Raw genomic sequence first — 17711 nt, forward strand, 5'->3', positions numbered from 1 at the left:
TATGAATATTTATCTGAATTAAAATGGGTGAAGCTAAGTTCCCTGTGGGGGGGTGAAAGCATTAGGCTCTCACTCTAACTGCCACCATAAATACACAACATTTGGTAATTAAACAGAAACACATTTATTTTCATCTCAACCAAAAGGTGATTTCAATTTGCATTGCTAAAAAGTAAAAAAAAAAAAAAAAAGATTCATGTTCTTTTTATATGTGATATGTTTTGTGCAGCACAGGCAATATTGATTTTGGTGGATATCCCATAGCTCTCGAGGCTTTCAGTAATACAAGCAATTTTAAAATTGACTGGAGAGCAAGCTGAAGTCCGATCAAAGGAGCAGAGTGAGGTACCTTTCTTCAATGTTTAGCTCATAGGAGCCCGCTGTCAATCAGACAGTGCCGCACACCAAACAAATGCCCCTCCACCCCTGCTGTCTCACACTGTAGGAGCCTTGAACACATGTCAGACAATCTGACAGGTGCAATGAAATGTCTTCATCAGATCATCAACACTTTCATAGACAGGTCCCAAAGTATATTTTTTCTATTTTTATCTCATCAAAATGATGCTGCAGGTCAGATAATTTGATTAAACACCTTCACATTTCATCACCTAACAACCAAAACCTTCAAGTGAAAGTGTAATTATACAAAGTTTTGAAAATGAGCTAATCTCTTCTTGAGTCTGTTCTAAACAGCTGACCTATGCCTGCTGTAGAAATGCATCCTCAAGATCTTTCTTACCCAGGCTGATAGTTTAGGTGGACAGCCATGTTATAGTAGGTTTGAAGTTGTTTTAAATTTTCTGAACAAGGCTTGAATTGAGCACTGTGAGACTTCCAAAGCTCAGCTTATTATTTTAAAACTGAGTCCTTCTTTGAACCTATACACAACAATACCTGTCTAGTGTTTCAGATCAGCTATATTTATAATGACAGAAAAACACATACAGCTGGGCTCTCTTCACTAATGTCTTTAAAATATTCCAATTAATATAATTTTTTTTTTGGTATTTTCATTGCTCTTATCAGCTTATTTTCGTGACTCTTGTTATTCAGAATCAAGTGAAAGTGCTATATGAATAAAATTGACACTGGATTTTGTTAAAGTGTACCAGACCACTAGATGTTCTTAGAAAATGACAAAAACATGAAATAGTTGAAAACATATGAATACATTTTCAACAATTTACAATACATTCATAGAAAAAAACCTGCAACATTTCAATACTGAACTTTATTGCCCAACCCAAACCCTGAAGCTGCATGATCATTCAATGTGATTTCATATTATTTTATTACATATTATTTTTCACATAAATATCTCTTTCTTCAAAATGTATGTGAAAGCAATTATTAATCTGTATGAAAGGTAATGTCCTTTCATATATACAGTACAGACCAAAGGTTTGGACACACCTTTCTAATTCAATAAGTTTTCTTTATTTTCATGACTATTTATAAGGCAAGAAATCCCACTTATTAACCTGACAGGGCACACCTATGAAGTGAAAACCATTTCAGGTGACGACCTCTTGAAGCTCATCAAGAAAATGCAGAGTGTGTGCAAAGCAGTAATCACAGCAAAAGGTTGCTACTTTGAAGAAACTAGAATATAAGGGGTATTTTCAGTTGTTTTACACTTTTTTGTTTAGTGCATATTTCCACATGTGTTATTCATAGTTTTGATCCCTTTATTTTTTTGAGCAGTGTACATTAGTCAACTTAAGCATGTACAAAGTCTTAGAAAAAAGTCAGATGTCAGTGCAGTTGCACAAATACACGCAAAGAATGTTCAATGATTCTCAAATGGGAATGATCTCATTTCCTTTCTTACGGGATGGATTTTTCAAAAATCCATTCTCTTTCCCTCTTTCAGTGAAAGAGTATGTTTGTGCAACATTAGGTGAATTTATGCAGAGGCTTCTTACATACCTTTAACAGGGGAGGCCTGTTAAAAGTATGTAAGTAGTGTTAATTGAGTGTTAATTGTTTTATTCAAATTTTTAAAATACATTTTTATTTTACCTATTTGTGAAAACAGTTGGGCATGTTAACCACTGTGAATCTCCTCTAACCTGGCAATGTACTGCCATTAAAAGAAAATCCAAAAGAACTGTACAAATGACAAAAACTGTCTGTGCAACAAATTATTGTGCTGATGTTGCACATGTCAGACATGTTGTGACCAAAGTCTGCAGAAGTATTGTCGGTCTTGGAGCAGAGGCTGCATGTGACAGATGGAAGCTGAATTATTCAGGAGTCAAATCTGTTTCCATTGTACAGCTTCAACAGGTCTCTCTGTATTTCTGAGGTGCATAACTTCAAATCACAGCACATCTTACAGGGTGTATCCAGGACGTTTTTAATAAGCGATAAATGTGGGCCACGGATTGTCACACCAAAATAAAAACCCAGGCAAGAAACAGGGTTGTAATAAACTTTACAAAAGCACATGAATTTCCTTGAGCTAATATTAGAGTCCTGTGTGTCAAAGCTCTCACAATCATCAGATTCGTTAGTATCTGGCATATAACCTCAGAAGCTGTAACCATTAAAGCAAGAAGTGTAATTTATTGTACGTATAAAATCTGCATCTACAATGTTTAAAATAAAGCTTCCAATATGCAAATGCTAAAGGTCACTACAGTACAATGCCCAATACTGAATAAATACTAATATTTTTCACAATTATTCTGCCTAAGACACTCTCACAAGCTGGCAGACACAGATCAAAGCTTTTTACAAACACTGTGACTTTGAATAGGTTGAGATTACCTGTTTTAAGATGGTGTAATTTGAACCATCCACACTCAGTTTGCGGATCTCATGGTGGTCTGCCATGATGAGAAAGGGCTCCTCGGCTGAAATACAGAATGCATAGCATTAAGGGACTTGTACTGTTATGTGAGGAAATGCTTCAAATTGAGAAAACCACAATCAAGCTGACCTGATATAGCTTTGCATGTGTTTGGGTTGCGATCCACAGGCTCATAACCGTCCACACAGAGGCACCTGTAGGACCCATAGGTGTTGATGCAGCGCTGGCTACAAGGGAGGGTAGTGGAGCATTCATCAACATCCACACAAGTCTTCCCATCATCTTTCAGGTGGAAACCAGGCCAGCATTTACACTGATCATTAAAAAAACATGAAAAACATAAAAAAATATTGCTTGGAGATATAGAAAAATATAATGAAAACATATAAGAATGTAATGAAACTAAAAATAAGAATAACTTAAAACTATCAGCGTTTTAAGTTCTGACTTATTTCTCTATAACCTTCATGTGAAAAGAAAATAACTCTTCCTTCTATTATTTTCTGCTTTGCTATTAACAGTAATGTCAACAAATTTAGTGGCCATTTAAATCTCCTTCCTCAAGCAGTAAATAAGGTAAAGTTGGCTCACCAGAATTTTTTTCCCTTTTTTATTCTTTATTGCCTTTCCCTTTGCCTTTTTTATTTAAGGTTCACTTGCAAGACAACATTCTACTCTGAAACACATTTACTCTAACACCATCCGATAAGAACAAAGCAAAGATGTTACAAAAATGTAAGTGATAAAATCGTAAAGAAGCTTGTAGTTTTAGAAAGCAAGCTAAGCTCGAAGAAAGATATATTTTTTTATTTTGAAAACAAGAAAACATCTTAACACCAAATCTCAATGAGTGTTGCTTCAACATTCAAATCTTTATTGATTCAAAGTCAATCAAATGGGAAAGAGACCTTCAATCAGGCAAACTGGCACTTAAGACAAAAGAAAACTTCATAGGGACATTTTTGTTTTGTTTTCCCCTCAGGGGGAAAAAGACAACAAAACATGATAAACCATAACCTACAAGTCAACATTAAATCTGTGTTACAGTATATGCCAAAAGATGTCTATTTCCCAACCATCCTGTTCCAGTAAATAATATTGAAAGAAAAAGTTATAATTATTTGCAAAATTATAAATGTGATAAACATGTTATAGTTCTAATGCAATCAAATTTTACATCCACCTACACTTTCTGCCCTTCCAAACGTATTGATGTACAACAGCCATTTTATCAAGAGGGCGTTCTCTTAAGTCACTTTAGTGAAATAAAAGGCTATTCAAATAGTTTCTTTAAATGCTTTGAAGGGAACCAAAGTGGTGGATCTATTAAACAATGACTCCCTATTATATTATGAGATTGATTATATTGGTGGAAATCTCTGGATCTGTCCTAAAATTCTTCATGTGTGTCTGCCGGGTGGCCTGAGGCATAAATTAATTTTGCAACTGCTTCAGGTTCTCTTCTAGCCCCAGGGCCCCAGGAGAAACTGAATTTAAACAGACCAGCTACCAGTCAGTTTTAGAATTTATTTTACATTTTTTTGATCTTAACCTCCAGAGACTTGAAAAGATCAGCTCCTGTATATGTATTGCTGACATGATACAGCCATAGACCTCGAATCGAACACTGAGGTGTTCCAATCAGTACCTTTTAATAGTCCCTCTCTCGTTTCATGACTGGAGGATATTGATTCTCACAAACAGGAGCACCAAGGCTGTGGAATGTGCAGCCTTTATTTTTGTGGAGTTTGGACTTTGTGGATACTTCCAGAAAGAAACTGAAGGGCTTTTGTGTATATATACTGAGTTGACTGCAATAAAAACAGACATGGGTTATAAGTCACATGTTACCCTATCTCTTTTGAGGAATTTTAACACAGCACATTACACAGGTGTTAAGATCTTAAAACAGTGTGTAAAATGAAAAGTGAACACATCTTCTCTTTAAGCAAGTCGCTGTTTCAGAGAATTCCGGCAAAGCAGGAAAGCTAATATACCATTTCATTAAAGGCATGACACATACACACACATGCACACATACAGCTCTGGAAAACAATTAAGAGACCACTTAAAATGATCAGTTTGTCTGATTTTACTTTTTATAGGCACATGTTTTGAGTAATATGAACATTGTTCTCTTATTATATGAACTACTTACAACTTTCCTCTGACATTCCAAGCCAAAAATTACTATTTATCTCTGGAACATGAGAAATTTTCAAATTAAAGAAAAAGATGCAGTGCTTTCAGACCTCAAATAATGTAAAAAAAAAAAAAAAAAAAGAGTTCATATTCATTTAGAAACAACAATACTAATGTTTGAACTTAGGAAGAGTTCAGGAATCAATATTTGGTGTTATAACCATGAGGTTTTCTATGAAGTTCAGTGCAGTGGTCTCTTACTTTTTTCCAGAGCTGTTTATACATACTGCTCTGTGGCTCAAAGACTCAATCTCACCTCAGTGACCAACTCAGTGACCAATGCGAAACCAAACATAACTTAAGAGTGCTTGTATCAGCTGTTCTGCACCAACTGTAAATCCTCTTCTTATGCGACGTTGTAGCCTTGATGGCCTTTCTGCTGATCTCCCTGTTCAGGCCACAAATGGATGAGCTAAAGGTTTGCATTGATGTGCTCTTTGTCCAGATCTGCCCCCGTCATGACAAGCTAGAAGCACTTTTTTTGTGCTTTCTGGCAATTTCTGAAGCAGTAAACACCAACCCGCAGAGGGACATAACAATAAAATTCAGGAATGAATGGTTAAAACTGCCACAATCTGACAACCAGGATGACCACGAAAACACTCCAGCGGTTGTGGCCATGACCTGGAGCCAGCCCTCATATCAAAATGCCACTGTTGTGCTGCCAGAAGCAGAACAATGACATGGCACAGTGAGGAAGCAAGGTGGATCAGACAGTTGTTTGCTTATCGTTAACCCACCCACCTCCACCTAACGGCTTTCAAGGTTACAAAGCGAGCGTGTACATTTATGTGTGTGTATATATATATATATGTACACTTCAACCCATCTTTATCTGTTTAATGATGTGCAAAGTAAGGCTTGATTTATTATCAGTCATTAATCATTCATGTCCACACCACTACTGATATGAGCCCCGCATTACACCTGCTAGCGAATTAGAAATGTTGCTGCTGCAGCTCAGCACTGCAGGTCAGGGAAGTTTTTTAATTAAAATTTTGCACTGTAGTGATTTAGCTGACTATTGGAATGTAAGTCACACGGTAAAATGTTGAGATATGTAATAGCTGTGCTGTGACTCATTAACTGAGCTGCCAGATTTTATATTATTAACAGATATTGACACACGATATTTGTTTCTTACCATGTTTACTTTTACTTAACTTGAGTTACGTAGTTTGTTTAAGTATAGATGTGGATAGGTAATGTATTTTCAATCAGTGTCTTGCAAAAGTATTCACACCCCTCAAACCTTTTCCTCAGACTTTTATTTGGACTTTATGTGAAGGACAGATAAACATTTGTTACATTTTCAGTTGGTGCAGTTCACTTTCATACTGCAAACGCACCAAACCCTGTTGACATGTTCACCTTCACACCTGTGGCGGCGCTGCACCAAAAACCACTGAAGGACAACATAAAAAACCTCTAAAGAAGACACCGGGAGCCACTTCCTTCTTCACAAAATAAAAACAAAAAAGGGATGGTGTCAGATTTTAGTGGTTTTACGATTTATTTTTTGTCGCTTGCAAAACAGTTGATGGCCATTTCCAAAACAAACGTAGTCATTTGGTTTGGTTGTATTTATTTTCCAGTCCGCTTGGCAATCACATGCAGTCAAACCACACAAGAAAGAGTTCACTTCAGTTGAATCCAGATTTGGTTTTAGATGGACTAGAATTCCCTTTTTAGTCTTCATCAGAGTTTGATTGCAGATTAGCACCTCACTAAATGAAATGGACTTTCTAGGCAAATGAACTAGAGTTCAACTAAAGCGAACTAATCGGGGCTGGTTTGAATCCACCTTTGATGAAATTTACTGAGGTTTGTCGTTGTAGCATGATTAAATGTAAAACTGTTTAGGGGTGATGAATACTTCAGAAAGATATTGTCTAGCAGTGTTATACGTTCTCTGTTGACTTACCTTGTAGCCCACAGTGAGATCCTGGCAATCCTGTGTGCACCCACTGACTCTGCGGTTCAAACATTCATTCACATTGCAGTTCCTCTCATCTGATCCATCTCCACAGTCATCTTTCCCATCACACAGATTCCCCTGAGATATGCAGCGGCCATTGGAGCACATGAAGAAGGAGCCATTACACAAGCTTCCTGAAGAGAACAAAGAAAAACTATCACAACACCCTGTGATCACCCATGAAAGCTCATAAAAGGCATTGCCCTCACATTGGATAATAGGCAATAAATTAAACTCAGAAAGTCAGAGGCCTTTTTGTTTCCTCCATATAAATCCACCAGTTTCCTTGGCGAGTGATGCTGCTGGTGACACTGATGAAGAGATTCTTACAGAGAGCCAAACAGCAGCCTTACCTGCAGCAAGACATTTGAGGTTCAGCGGCAGTTCATCTGAGTGATCGGGACAATCCGCATAGCCGTCACACTCCCACTGAGAGCTGAGAAGACAGCGGCCGTCCCCGCAGCGAAACTCCCCAGATCCACAGGAGCGATAGACTAAAAAAAGAAAGTGAGCCACTATCTCATCAAGTTACACTCGGACATGTCAGTTTCAGAGCTTTCAGTTTGGTTGGAACCTTTTGCAGAGTTAAGTGTCAATTATGTTAAACAGATTTACAGAAGAAAGATTTGCATGACCACTGTTGATAGCATAATGAGGCACTGTCAGAGTGTAAATGGAATCAATGCTGATCAACAATTCAAGCCATCTGGAAATATAATGGCATTCACAGCTGCAGCAGCCAACATTTCAAGAATAAACATGCGTTTCCTTGGTCACTCATCGTAAATCAAAGCTGCAACAGAGAATTCCCTCCACATGAGGTACTCCATAACAGTATGTGCCTAAATAAAACTTGGGTGTCAGCATGTTCACAAACATTGATACCAATGTGTCTCTTGTCAATGTATTGATAGTATAACAAACCAGCTGCAATACACAAGAAACATGCAGTCTTCTCATTTTAGAAATCTTGAAGGAGATTTTATTGAGTCAATGCTGCCATTATTGAAAGTTGTTTTCTTTTATTTAGAACTTTAAAAAAATAAAGTTAGATCAGATCATAAACAGACTTGTAGAATTAAGACATTACTTACACAGTGCCTTTCTGACAACGTGAGGTATAGTCTAAAGGATTAATGAGAAACAAGACACTATGTACCAGTCTAAATAAATTCAAGAAGCGAGGAGATAGTGTTTTTTTTCCTATTAGATGTTGAATTATGTTTCTGTAATATGAACGTTTATGGAAAGATTATTTGCAACTTTCTACTTTACATTAGGTTTATTTCTGTGTTATTTTTTTATATTTACATAATGAAGCGAGTGACCTTTCCAAATACTGATTTTAATATTTCAGCTTACAAAATAAAGTGAAGAGATTTCTCTCGAGTATCTAAGAATTTTTTGTGTACTTCTTGTTAATTGGATGTGACTGGTCAGACACTACTTAGAGTATTTCATCAGTGGAATGTGTATATGGAGATATGTGACTAAAACATTACATTGGGTTTACTTATTCTGTTGTAGCTTCTGGGTTTGGCCTATTATTCTGCTTTTTTCACCTGTTCCAGGTATATATGTGCAAAGTTTGTTTAATTTGTTTTTCTTGTTAAATGAAATAACAGCATGAAAACTGATTTTTGTTTCATCTGTCAAAAACATTACATGCAATGATGGATTATATACACTGTAAATAACAGAAAGGACTATTTCCTAACTAAAAGAAAAACTAATTGTGGGTGAAAGGTCAGATTTAGACGTTTCTGAATACTACATGCATTGTTATATTCAGAAATCTGTCCACCATTGCTGTTTAATAGCTCAGCCTGCAGAATGCAATTTTCAAAAGAACCATTTTCATTTATCACTGTTAAATATGAAGAGCATGAGAGACCAAGATAAATCTACTTGCCACATTCCACGGACTCATCAGATCCATCTCCACAGTCGTTATCATGGTCACAGACGAATCGCTGGGGAATGCACGCTTTGTTGTGGCATCGAAACGAGTTGTCATCACATGTGTTGTTTGGTGCTGATGGTCGAAAGAAGAACATTCAGTCTCTAATGAATGGATAAACCTTTTCTTCCCTGCTATGGTACAGGGTATGTCTACAAACTAGTGTTTTGCCTTTTATGCTTATTCTAATTGTTGTTCCCCTGCTAAGGGGGTTTGAGTCAAAGAAGAAATAACTCTGGTTATGCCACTAAGTGATGGCTGTATTTGTGTAGAAGCCTCTAATTATCCAATTACCCACTAATTCTCTTTGTATGCATCCTTTTTGCACCGTGGCTTAAAATTAGTTGGGCCTTTTGTTTAATCTTTAAATAATGAAATGTCATAAAAATAATAATATTGTATTGAACTAAAAGGGGCAACCTCACCACAGCCAGCTGGAGAGAGTTCGTCACTTCCATCAGGACAGTCCCTCTCACCATCACAAAGCCAGCGTTTGGGAACACAGGCATATGATCCAGGACAGCTGAATAACCCTGGAGCACAAGTTACTGTGCCTGAGAAGAAAACAAGATCACATCATCTACTTCTAAATACCAAAAGACCTGATTCTTCAAAGAAAAGAAACCTGTTTATTTATTAGCACTTCTGGTAAACACTTACAGAAAGCTTAAACATGTACAGAAGTTTTATTACTTTACTTTATCCTTACACAAAAAATGTAAAAATAATAATCTCACAAAGCCAAGTTTTTATCTTAGAACACTTAGTACATGTATGAAAATTCCCAAGTTAGAGAGAAATTGTTTCCAACAAAATCACATGCTGCAAAATTACTATTGCCCTTGCTGTTAAAACAACACTTAGTCTATAGAAATTGGCCTCTTTTTCATGTCATATTTATACGGTGGGGAAACAAAAATTGTGGATTACTAGTAATATAAATCTTATAGAAACTTCAAAAATAAACGTGGCAGTAGGATTATGTTTTGGTTGAACTAATTGATAAATGTACAGAGATTAATAATTGCAATTTTCTAAATTTAAATAGTACTACTGCAATAACATATACAGTATATACTGTACAGTACAGACCAAAAGCCTGGACACACCTTTTAATTCAATGAGTTTCCTTTATTTTCATGACTATTGACATTGTAGATTCACACTGAAGGCATCAAAACTATGAATAACACATGTGGAAATATGCACTAAACAAAAAAGTGTAAAACAACTGAAAATACCCCTTATATTCTAGTTTCTTCAAAGTAGCAACCTTTTGCTGTGATTACTGCTTTGCACACACTCTGCATTTTCTTGATGAGCTTCAAGAGGTAGTCACCTGAAATGGTTTTCACTTCATAGGTGTGCCCTGTCAGGTTAATAAGTGGGATTTCTTGCCTTATAAATAGTCATGAAAATAAAGAAAACCCATTGAATTAGAAGGTGTGTCCAAACTTTTGGTCTGTACTGTATATTAAAGCTTTTTAAACATTTTTCACTGAGAAGGAGGGGCAATGCACATGGCCAGCACTGCTTAACTTAATGATGGTGTTTTTAAACTTTTTACATTCCTTAAAAATACAACTAGTTGCATAAATTTGCAAAACAGATGATATACTATATACTAAATGTTTTTTACTTACAGTATATTCTCCTATGAACTAACTGTAATTTTCTCCGTGCAGCAGTTCTTTGTTTAGTGCCAACAACATACTGCATGTGCTTTATGAATAATAATTATTTAGCGAATTCTGCACATCAGCAATATTAACCCCTCTTTCTTAGCACTGCCCTTAAAGGCAAATACTGACAGGGAGAAAAATTAGCTGCCCTGAGAAACAAAGGTAAATACTGCAGTTCAATTAGGCATGTGTGCCTACAATGCCCATCATGCTTCTGACAAGAATTGTGCTTTTGGAGACCTCTGGACCATTTCATTAATATTTTCATGACACTCCATTACATTGAAATTACACCACCAATGTTCGCAGTGGTTTCTGACTCTTTATCATGGCTGGTATTGTTTTATTGTAGAATTCATTACACATACATCTCATTTGCCCACTGAAATAGCTATGCCTCTTGGGTCCTGGTGATGAAAAATCTATTTGCCTCAGTGCTCACTCGAATTATCAGAAATGCCTGCGGTCTCATTTGTTGCCTCATTAAGACCGTCTCATTTCCAGTTCTGCCTCTGGAATGCATGAAGCTGCAACAAGCAACATGGCAGATGTGACCTTTTATGTTAATAGCAGAGCCCTCATGACATCTGAAAGGGCACTAACCGCAGATCTGCACACTCTCGTCGAGTCCGTCCTCGCAGTCGTTCTCCCCATCGCACAGCCACTGTTTGGCAATGCACTTGTTCTTGGAGCAAGCGAACTGGTTCCACAGGCAGGATGAGTCTGCGGAAGGTAGTGGAAGAAAATTCAGCACCATAAATCAAAGTGAAAAGGAAACAAAAATGGCTGCACAATAACCGGTAGAAGGGGAAAATACTTTTGATAAAAACACAACAAGTGGGCTGGCTCTCATTTGCTGCTTAGTTTTATTGTTTGGCGCTAAAGATTTTACTATTAGTAGCAGCCGTTATCCAAAGAATTGCAAATGAAAGTTTTATTTCACTGTCTTCCAACTAAGAAATATTGGTGTTTATTGTGCTGGGAAAAGAAACAGTTAAAGTAGTTCCTTGAGTCTGCTAATTTTATCACATTTGTAATACAAAACAAACTTAAACATATTTTTTCCTGGAAAACTAAATTTCAGTGTTATTTTAGTTTATGGAATTACATATTGCTCTATATTGGTAAAAATTGCTTTGTTTTGACAGTGTGGCATGTATTTCTATTCAACACTTTTACTCTGACGCTCTAAGCAAACTTCAGTTCAACCAAGTTGCCGTTTTAATAAGTGATTGAAAAAAAATAAAGAAGGTGTTCTGATCAGATGAGATCAATAGTTCACATCACTGTGAGTACACAGTTCCTACTGTGAAACATGGTGGTGGCATTTATGCTGTGGTGAGTTTTTTTCCTCTTGAAAATTGCTAATTGGAGATATTTTGTGAAAAAAGGACAACTTTTCCATATCTGTTGATGGAGATATACCCCAAATAACTTGCAGCTGTAATTACCACAAAAAGTTACTGTATCAACTAATTCATACAGGAGGCTGAAGGGAAATATTATTTGTTCTTTAAAACCAAATAATCAGATTTCTTTCACTACATAATTTCTTCCAAGTTATCATGAAAATCCACTAAAATACCATGAAGTTATGAGAAAATGTGGTAAAAGTTGAAGGGACTGAATACCTCTGTAAGGCATTGAAATTGAATAGTTCATCCACATCCGTGTTGGTTTAGTTGAATGTTCTCATTTATTTTTGACAGGAGCTGAATGTCGTCTAAGAGAACACTCTGCTGATTGCTGTATAATGGCCATTGTGTGAAACTTGGATATATGGTATTCATGAGCAGCGCTGAATTTGTGTCACCGAACCTCGTACTTTCCCTGGGGAGTTGCTCTGTGGTCTCATTCTCTCAGATGTCAGGCTGGGCTAAGTCTGCCAAAGCTTTGATAAGATGTTGAGAGAAGGAAAGGGGGATGTGTGCTGCAGGTCAGACCACAGCACAGGGAATATGGATCCAACTAAAGGTGGGGGGTAGCAGTGGAAGAATAGCTCCCACTGAGTTGGTTTCCCCCCTGTCAGACTTTATACATCACTCTATCTTTACGCGCACTCATACCAGGATGTCAGATACGGGTGAGATAAACATTAAATTGCTAAATCTGGAAACTCAGATTATCCAGACATCCTGTGCATGAATCCAAATTTGCACTTCAAATGTGAACAGCTGCTTGAAGTGTATAACAAAATAGCAGGTCTAAAGCACACTAAATTCATCAAAGGCAGTCTTTCATGTCTCATTTTCAATAGTGAATTGCAAAGTAGAAAAGTGCATTATTCATTGTGAAAGGTAGAAATGATTATTTCGTCCAACCAGATGTGGAACTTGAAATCTCTGAAATGCAAAGACATTTTCTTCAAACCACAATGCTTTTGCAGTCATGTTATCTGTCACTCGGGCTTCTTATATGATAACTAACCCAGAGGAATAGTAATGTCAGTTTGTTGTGAAAAGAAAAGAGCATCCACAACAGTCTTTATGAAAGCACAAACAGGCCAAAGTGACATTTCTTGATAAAAAATGAAAATTGTCTTTATATACTATGCTGCTTTTTAGCATCAAGACTGACAATATTCAAAATAAGTCAGAATTTAAAAGGCATATAACTATTGCATTGCCGTTACATTGTACCTCATGTTAAAGCATAAATAAAAAAAAAAATAAAAAAAGAATTTAAAAGGCATTAAACAAACATTTTACAAATTGCATTACTTCTGTCCATTCTTTGCAGTTAAACATTAATAAAAAATTTGTTCATGTCATTTGAACAGATAGACAGTAATCAGACCGTCTTGAACTTTCTGGATGACTTCTGTGGTGCCTTTTATTTGTCTTTTTATGCCGTCAGACTAAAATTGTTGGTTTTTATGCCGTCACACTTCACTGTTTTGCATTGCTTCCATGCAATATCTTTAGGTATATTTAAATCGGTTCATGTTGATGTCATGTTTTGGCTTACTTGACAACATTTAAGGTTTTTTTTTCTGGAGTTGACATCTTGGATTCATACATTGGATGAAAAATATGAAATAATCATAGATTTTCTCTATTTTGCAAATGGTCAGCGCAATACTTACACACTCAGTTATACACATATACCGTCATAAATATTCAGCAAGTTTCACCCCAACCACATGTTTTGTTTTGCTTTTTTTATATTGCCATCAATACACTTCTGGGATAGTTTTTTTCCTCAGAAGGAGCAGAGCTCATTTTTCTAGCATGAATAGGATTTTCTAGAAGCGTTTAATACACTTGAGGTCAGGGCAGCACCAGAAGCTTAATGCTTTTTAGGCACATTCATTTGTAAGATGTACCTAAACATCCTAGCTATTTTTTTTTGTTATCTGATGATGACACTACTTAAAATTATATCAATGTCACATTAGCAAAAAGAGATATTTTATTAGATTCCATAGTCAAAATACATGCATTAAATTACATATTATGTTGTGCTGAAGTCGTAGATTTAAAAGTGATGCAATACTCTTTCACTCTGCAGACCAGCAACATCCCTCACTGCTAGCTCCACAATATCTTATATTTAAACTCAATAAACTCAAAGCGTAGGTCGTTTTTCCTTTTTTTTTTTTTTTCAAAATGTCTGCATATGGATTAATAAATCAAATCCAATTACCTTGCAGACATGTGATGGTGATAGAGTTTAACAGCAACTCTGACCACCTACATCAAAGCACTAAGCTCATTTTGCTTTGATGCGAGACATACCGCCGTGTGACTGAGTACGTGTGCAGATGCTTGTTGAGTTTTTTTGGGCTAAAATGATCAAGTACCTTGACTTAATTATGCTTCCACTGTTTAATTGGAGAGATCCTGACTTTGTCATAGCAGGTTCTAAATACATTAGCATACATGAAAGAAGAAGCAGGAATGCTTGCCTGGGGTGCAGGAAGTAGTTGAGTGTCATTGTAAAGTCTAATTCTTTCACTTTTTCAGAGAACCTATATTTGCATGCGCAGTATAACTGCTTCATAGACTGATGGGTGGTTAATTAACTGTTATGCTGGAAGTGCTGTACTTTAGAATTCAAACAGAGAAGTCAAAAAATGTATGTCATATCCAGGGTCAGAATTAGACTTTCAAACAAGCGCCAGTGCTCACTTAGAAAAACAACGACAGAAGAAAATGTCTGTTCTTTTTGTGATGGTCAAAGATGAAAACTCTTTATAATTATAATTTTCTTTGACAAATGGTATCAACTAACCAACACACATTTCTGGATCACATGCTACAACACAGAAAAACACAGACAAAATATCGTCAGGTGAATTCATTTAGTCCTAAAACTTCCATTATATAGCTTTTTATGAATATCATACAAATGCATTTGAATGGTAATGTATAAAACTTAAAATATTACCTTTTTTTAGAACACAATGACACTGTAAGGGTTCTTGTCAGTACCGTGCAGAAAGTAACCCCTTTATCTAGTCTATATTTTATCACACTATACAGTGGTTTATCGAAATTTTATGGAATTATATATTAATTTCATTGTGTAGATGCTTCTCTGAAGCTGGGAAAGAAAAACTACTCAGAGTTAATGGGATGCTGACTCAGAGGGTCGTAATACGCACGCTAAACTTTTCAACATTTCTTTGTAGAAAATTATTTAAATCATCACTTTCAATTGATCACTTATGTGCTATTTGTATTGGTCCATCATATAAAATTCTAGTTGCTGGTTGTTTGCAAAGCATTGCATTGTATCTGGATACTTTGCAAATTCTAAATGTAATGTTAAAGACATAGTCACGTTGCATTTCAACATAAAGCAATACGTTAGCTAAAAGAATACATATTTTGTAAACATGAACCATTTATGACACCATACTTTCATTTTTCGGACTTAAAACATGTTGACTTACCACACTGGAATTCATCTGCTCCATCTTCACAGTCTTTTTGGCCGTCACACAGCCACACACTAGAAATGCAATTCCCACTCGGGCAAGCAAAGTGGCCCTCCTCGCACTTCTGCCCGTGGGAAACTGGGGCATACAACAAAATCAAGTCAATCCGCTGAGCTTTAGCAATGATTGAGGTCATTATCATCTCCCAAGTTCTCTCTGAATCCCTTGTTTCACTGCCATAATAATCCCCAAAAATGAGATGGAGTGTTTTCAAACTGACGCCGGCTTTCCTGACCCGCCTCTGATTTCACAGGAAAAAACGTGAGTCTTTGTGCAGCTCACCCAGGCAGTTGGTTTCATCTGCGTAGTCTCCGCAGTCATTTGCACCATCGCAAATCCATGACGGATGGATGCACAGCGAGGTGGAGTTGCAGCTGATGAAATCCTTTTCTTTCACCCCCAGCTTGTAAAAGTGAGAGCAATCGGTGTGGTCTGAATACAAAACACATCACTAGAATGACTTCCTTGTCACAATGCCACTGAAATGGGAGGTGATCGTGAAGAGTGAAGCACTGAATCTGGCCTATCTAAAGTTAAAATCACTGTATATTTGATTTGCTAGAGAAGCAGCTGTGTGTATGTGTATGTGTATGTGTTTTAATTTTGGCTGTGATGAAAAAAGGAACCACTTACTGCAGCTTTTTTCATCTGAGGCATCAGCACAGTCAATGACCTGGTTACACCAAGCTGAGATGGATACGCAGCTCCCATCCTTGCAAGACATTTCAGATGAGCCACATGTGGTATCTGTTGGAGCAAATGAACATTTTCTATTAAAAAAAAACAAAAAACAGGACCTTTCCCATGTCTTGTTCAAAACCACTCTTTCAAACCTGTAGTAAAAATTAACAAGGCGCTCAGAAGAATTTACTTAATGACTTCTGTGTTTGTGCAGTTGGACAGCTTTTGTAGTAAATGTCAAATCCAGTATACTGCTGCAGAAAAACACAGTAAAGAGATATCTACTCATAAGCTTGCACACACTTATCATGAGCATGAATGCCGCCATCATTTTGCATTTTCAGTACTTCATTTTAACTGTTGCCTTTGGGGGTGGAGGTTAAGATAAAACATATAAATATATGCACACATTCTTGCGAAAATCTGGATAATAAGGTGCTATGGTGGCACCAGGGTTAGAGCATGTAACCCATGTACCCAGGCCTCTTGCACACACAAGAACAGTTGCATGTGTGCATCTGTGTTCAGTCATGCATGCAAAGATGAGAACTTTTCTATTTTTTTATGTGTTTATTGGTTAATTACTCTACATATTGTAGTTTTTTTACCACCTTATTCTTTCACAACCCTGTCTCGAGATCAGGCGTCAAAATATACACTAGCAGTAAAATTGAGGTGAATTCCCTGATGTGCATGAAACACTGAAATGCAATGATAACCTGAAAGTGCTCAACCTGAGCTGACTGCAGTTTGTCCTTTGACAAGCTACAACATTTTTCTCTTGATTCTCCTGGATGTTTCTCTCACTGTAAATCAGTCTGAAAAGAGGTGAGTTCATGACTTTGGACTTTTGACTTCAAAGCTGTTTCCCATCTTAAACTAAATTGGCCACGATGGATAGGTGTTACAAATCTATGCATCAAGACACATATCCCTTACCAACCTCTCCCTGCTCATATGATGCTTCTTAATCTGTTTACAAATAATATTGATTCAGAATGCTGATTCTGTGTAGGTAGGGATTTATATCATTGAGAAATGGTACTGTAAAACAGTCTTTCCAATGTAGTTTATTGATTTCTATAGTTCTAATTCCACAAATACACTTGAGATGAGGCAGTTATATGTGTAAATGTTGAAATTGATACAAAACATTTCCAGACACTTAATTTCTATGCAAAAATGGTCTCTTTATATTGAAAAACTGGCACTCTTCCCTGAGTGCTCAACATTCAGTTCTCTTTCCTGTCCTTAAACATTTGAGTTGATTGTTTTATTATCATTTCGCCTCAATGAACAAATACAGAAAATAAAAGATTAAATGAGATTCCTGCACATTAAAACTGCATATATACTTCTGATTTGAAGTCCATAAAAAAGATAAATTTTATTTCTGTACATAAGTTTGTAATAGCATAATTATGTATTCTGTTGGTCAGTAAAAAAAA

The 17711-nt window shown here is 36.5% G+C and overlaps 1 protein-coding gene across 5 annotated transcripts in view; it reads right to left on the reverse strand.

The window, feature by feature from the left end:
- lrp1bb (low density lipoprotein receptor-related protein 1Bb) overlaps positions 1-17711 on the reverse strand; it is a 311011-nt gene that overhangs the window by 55416 nt on the left and 237884 nt on the right. For all 5 annotated transcript variants that reach the window (XM_028023582.1, XM_028023580.1, XM_028023579.1 and 2 more), the window contains 10 exons: positions 16216-16329; positions 15865-16014; positions 15538-15660; positions 11244-11363; positions 9384-9512; positions 8911-9033; positions 7352-7492; positions 6945-7132; positions 2948-3131; positions 2776-2861 (listed from right to left, as the gene is read on the reverse strand). In XM_028023582.1, the coding sequence (XP_027879383.1) occupies positions 2776-2861; positions 2948-3131; positions 6945-7132; positions 7352-7492; positions 8911-9033; positions 9384-9512; positions 11244-11363; positions 15538-15660; positions 15865-16014; positions 16216-16329 (1358 nt within the window). The remainder of the gene's footprint in view (positions 1-2775; positions 2862-2947; positions 3132-6944; positions 7133-7351; positions 7493-8910; positions 9034-9383; positions 9513-11243; positions 11364-15537; positions 15661-15864; positions 16015-16215; positions 16330-17711) is intronic.

The sequence above is a fragment of the Xiphophorus couchianus genome, chromosome 7 (genome assembly GCF_001444195.1).
Source record: "Xiphophorus couchianus chromosome 7, X_couchianus-1.0, whole genome shotgun sequence".
Lineage (NCBI taxonomy): Eukaryota > Metazoa > Chordata > Actinopteri > Cyprinodontiformes > Poeciliidae > Xiphophorus > Xiphophorus couchianus.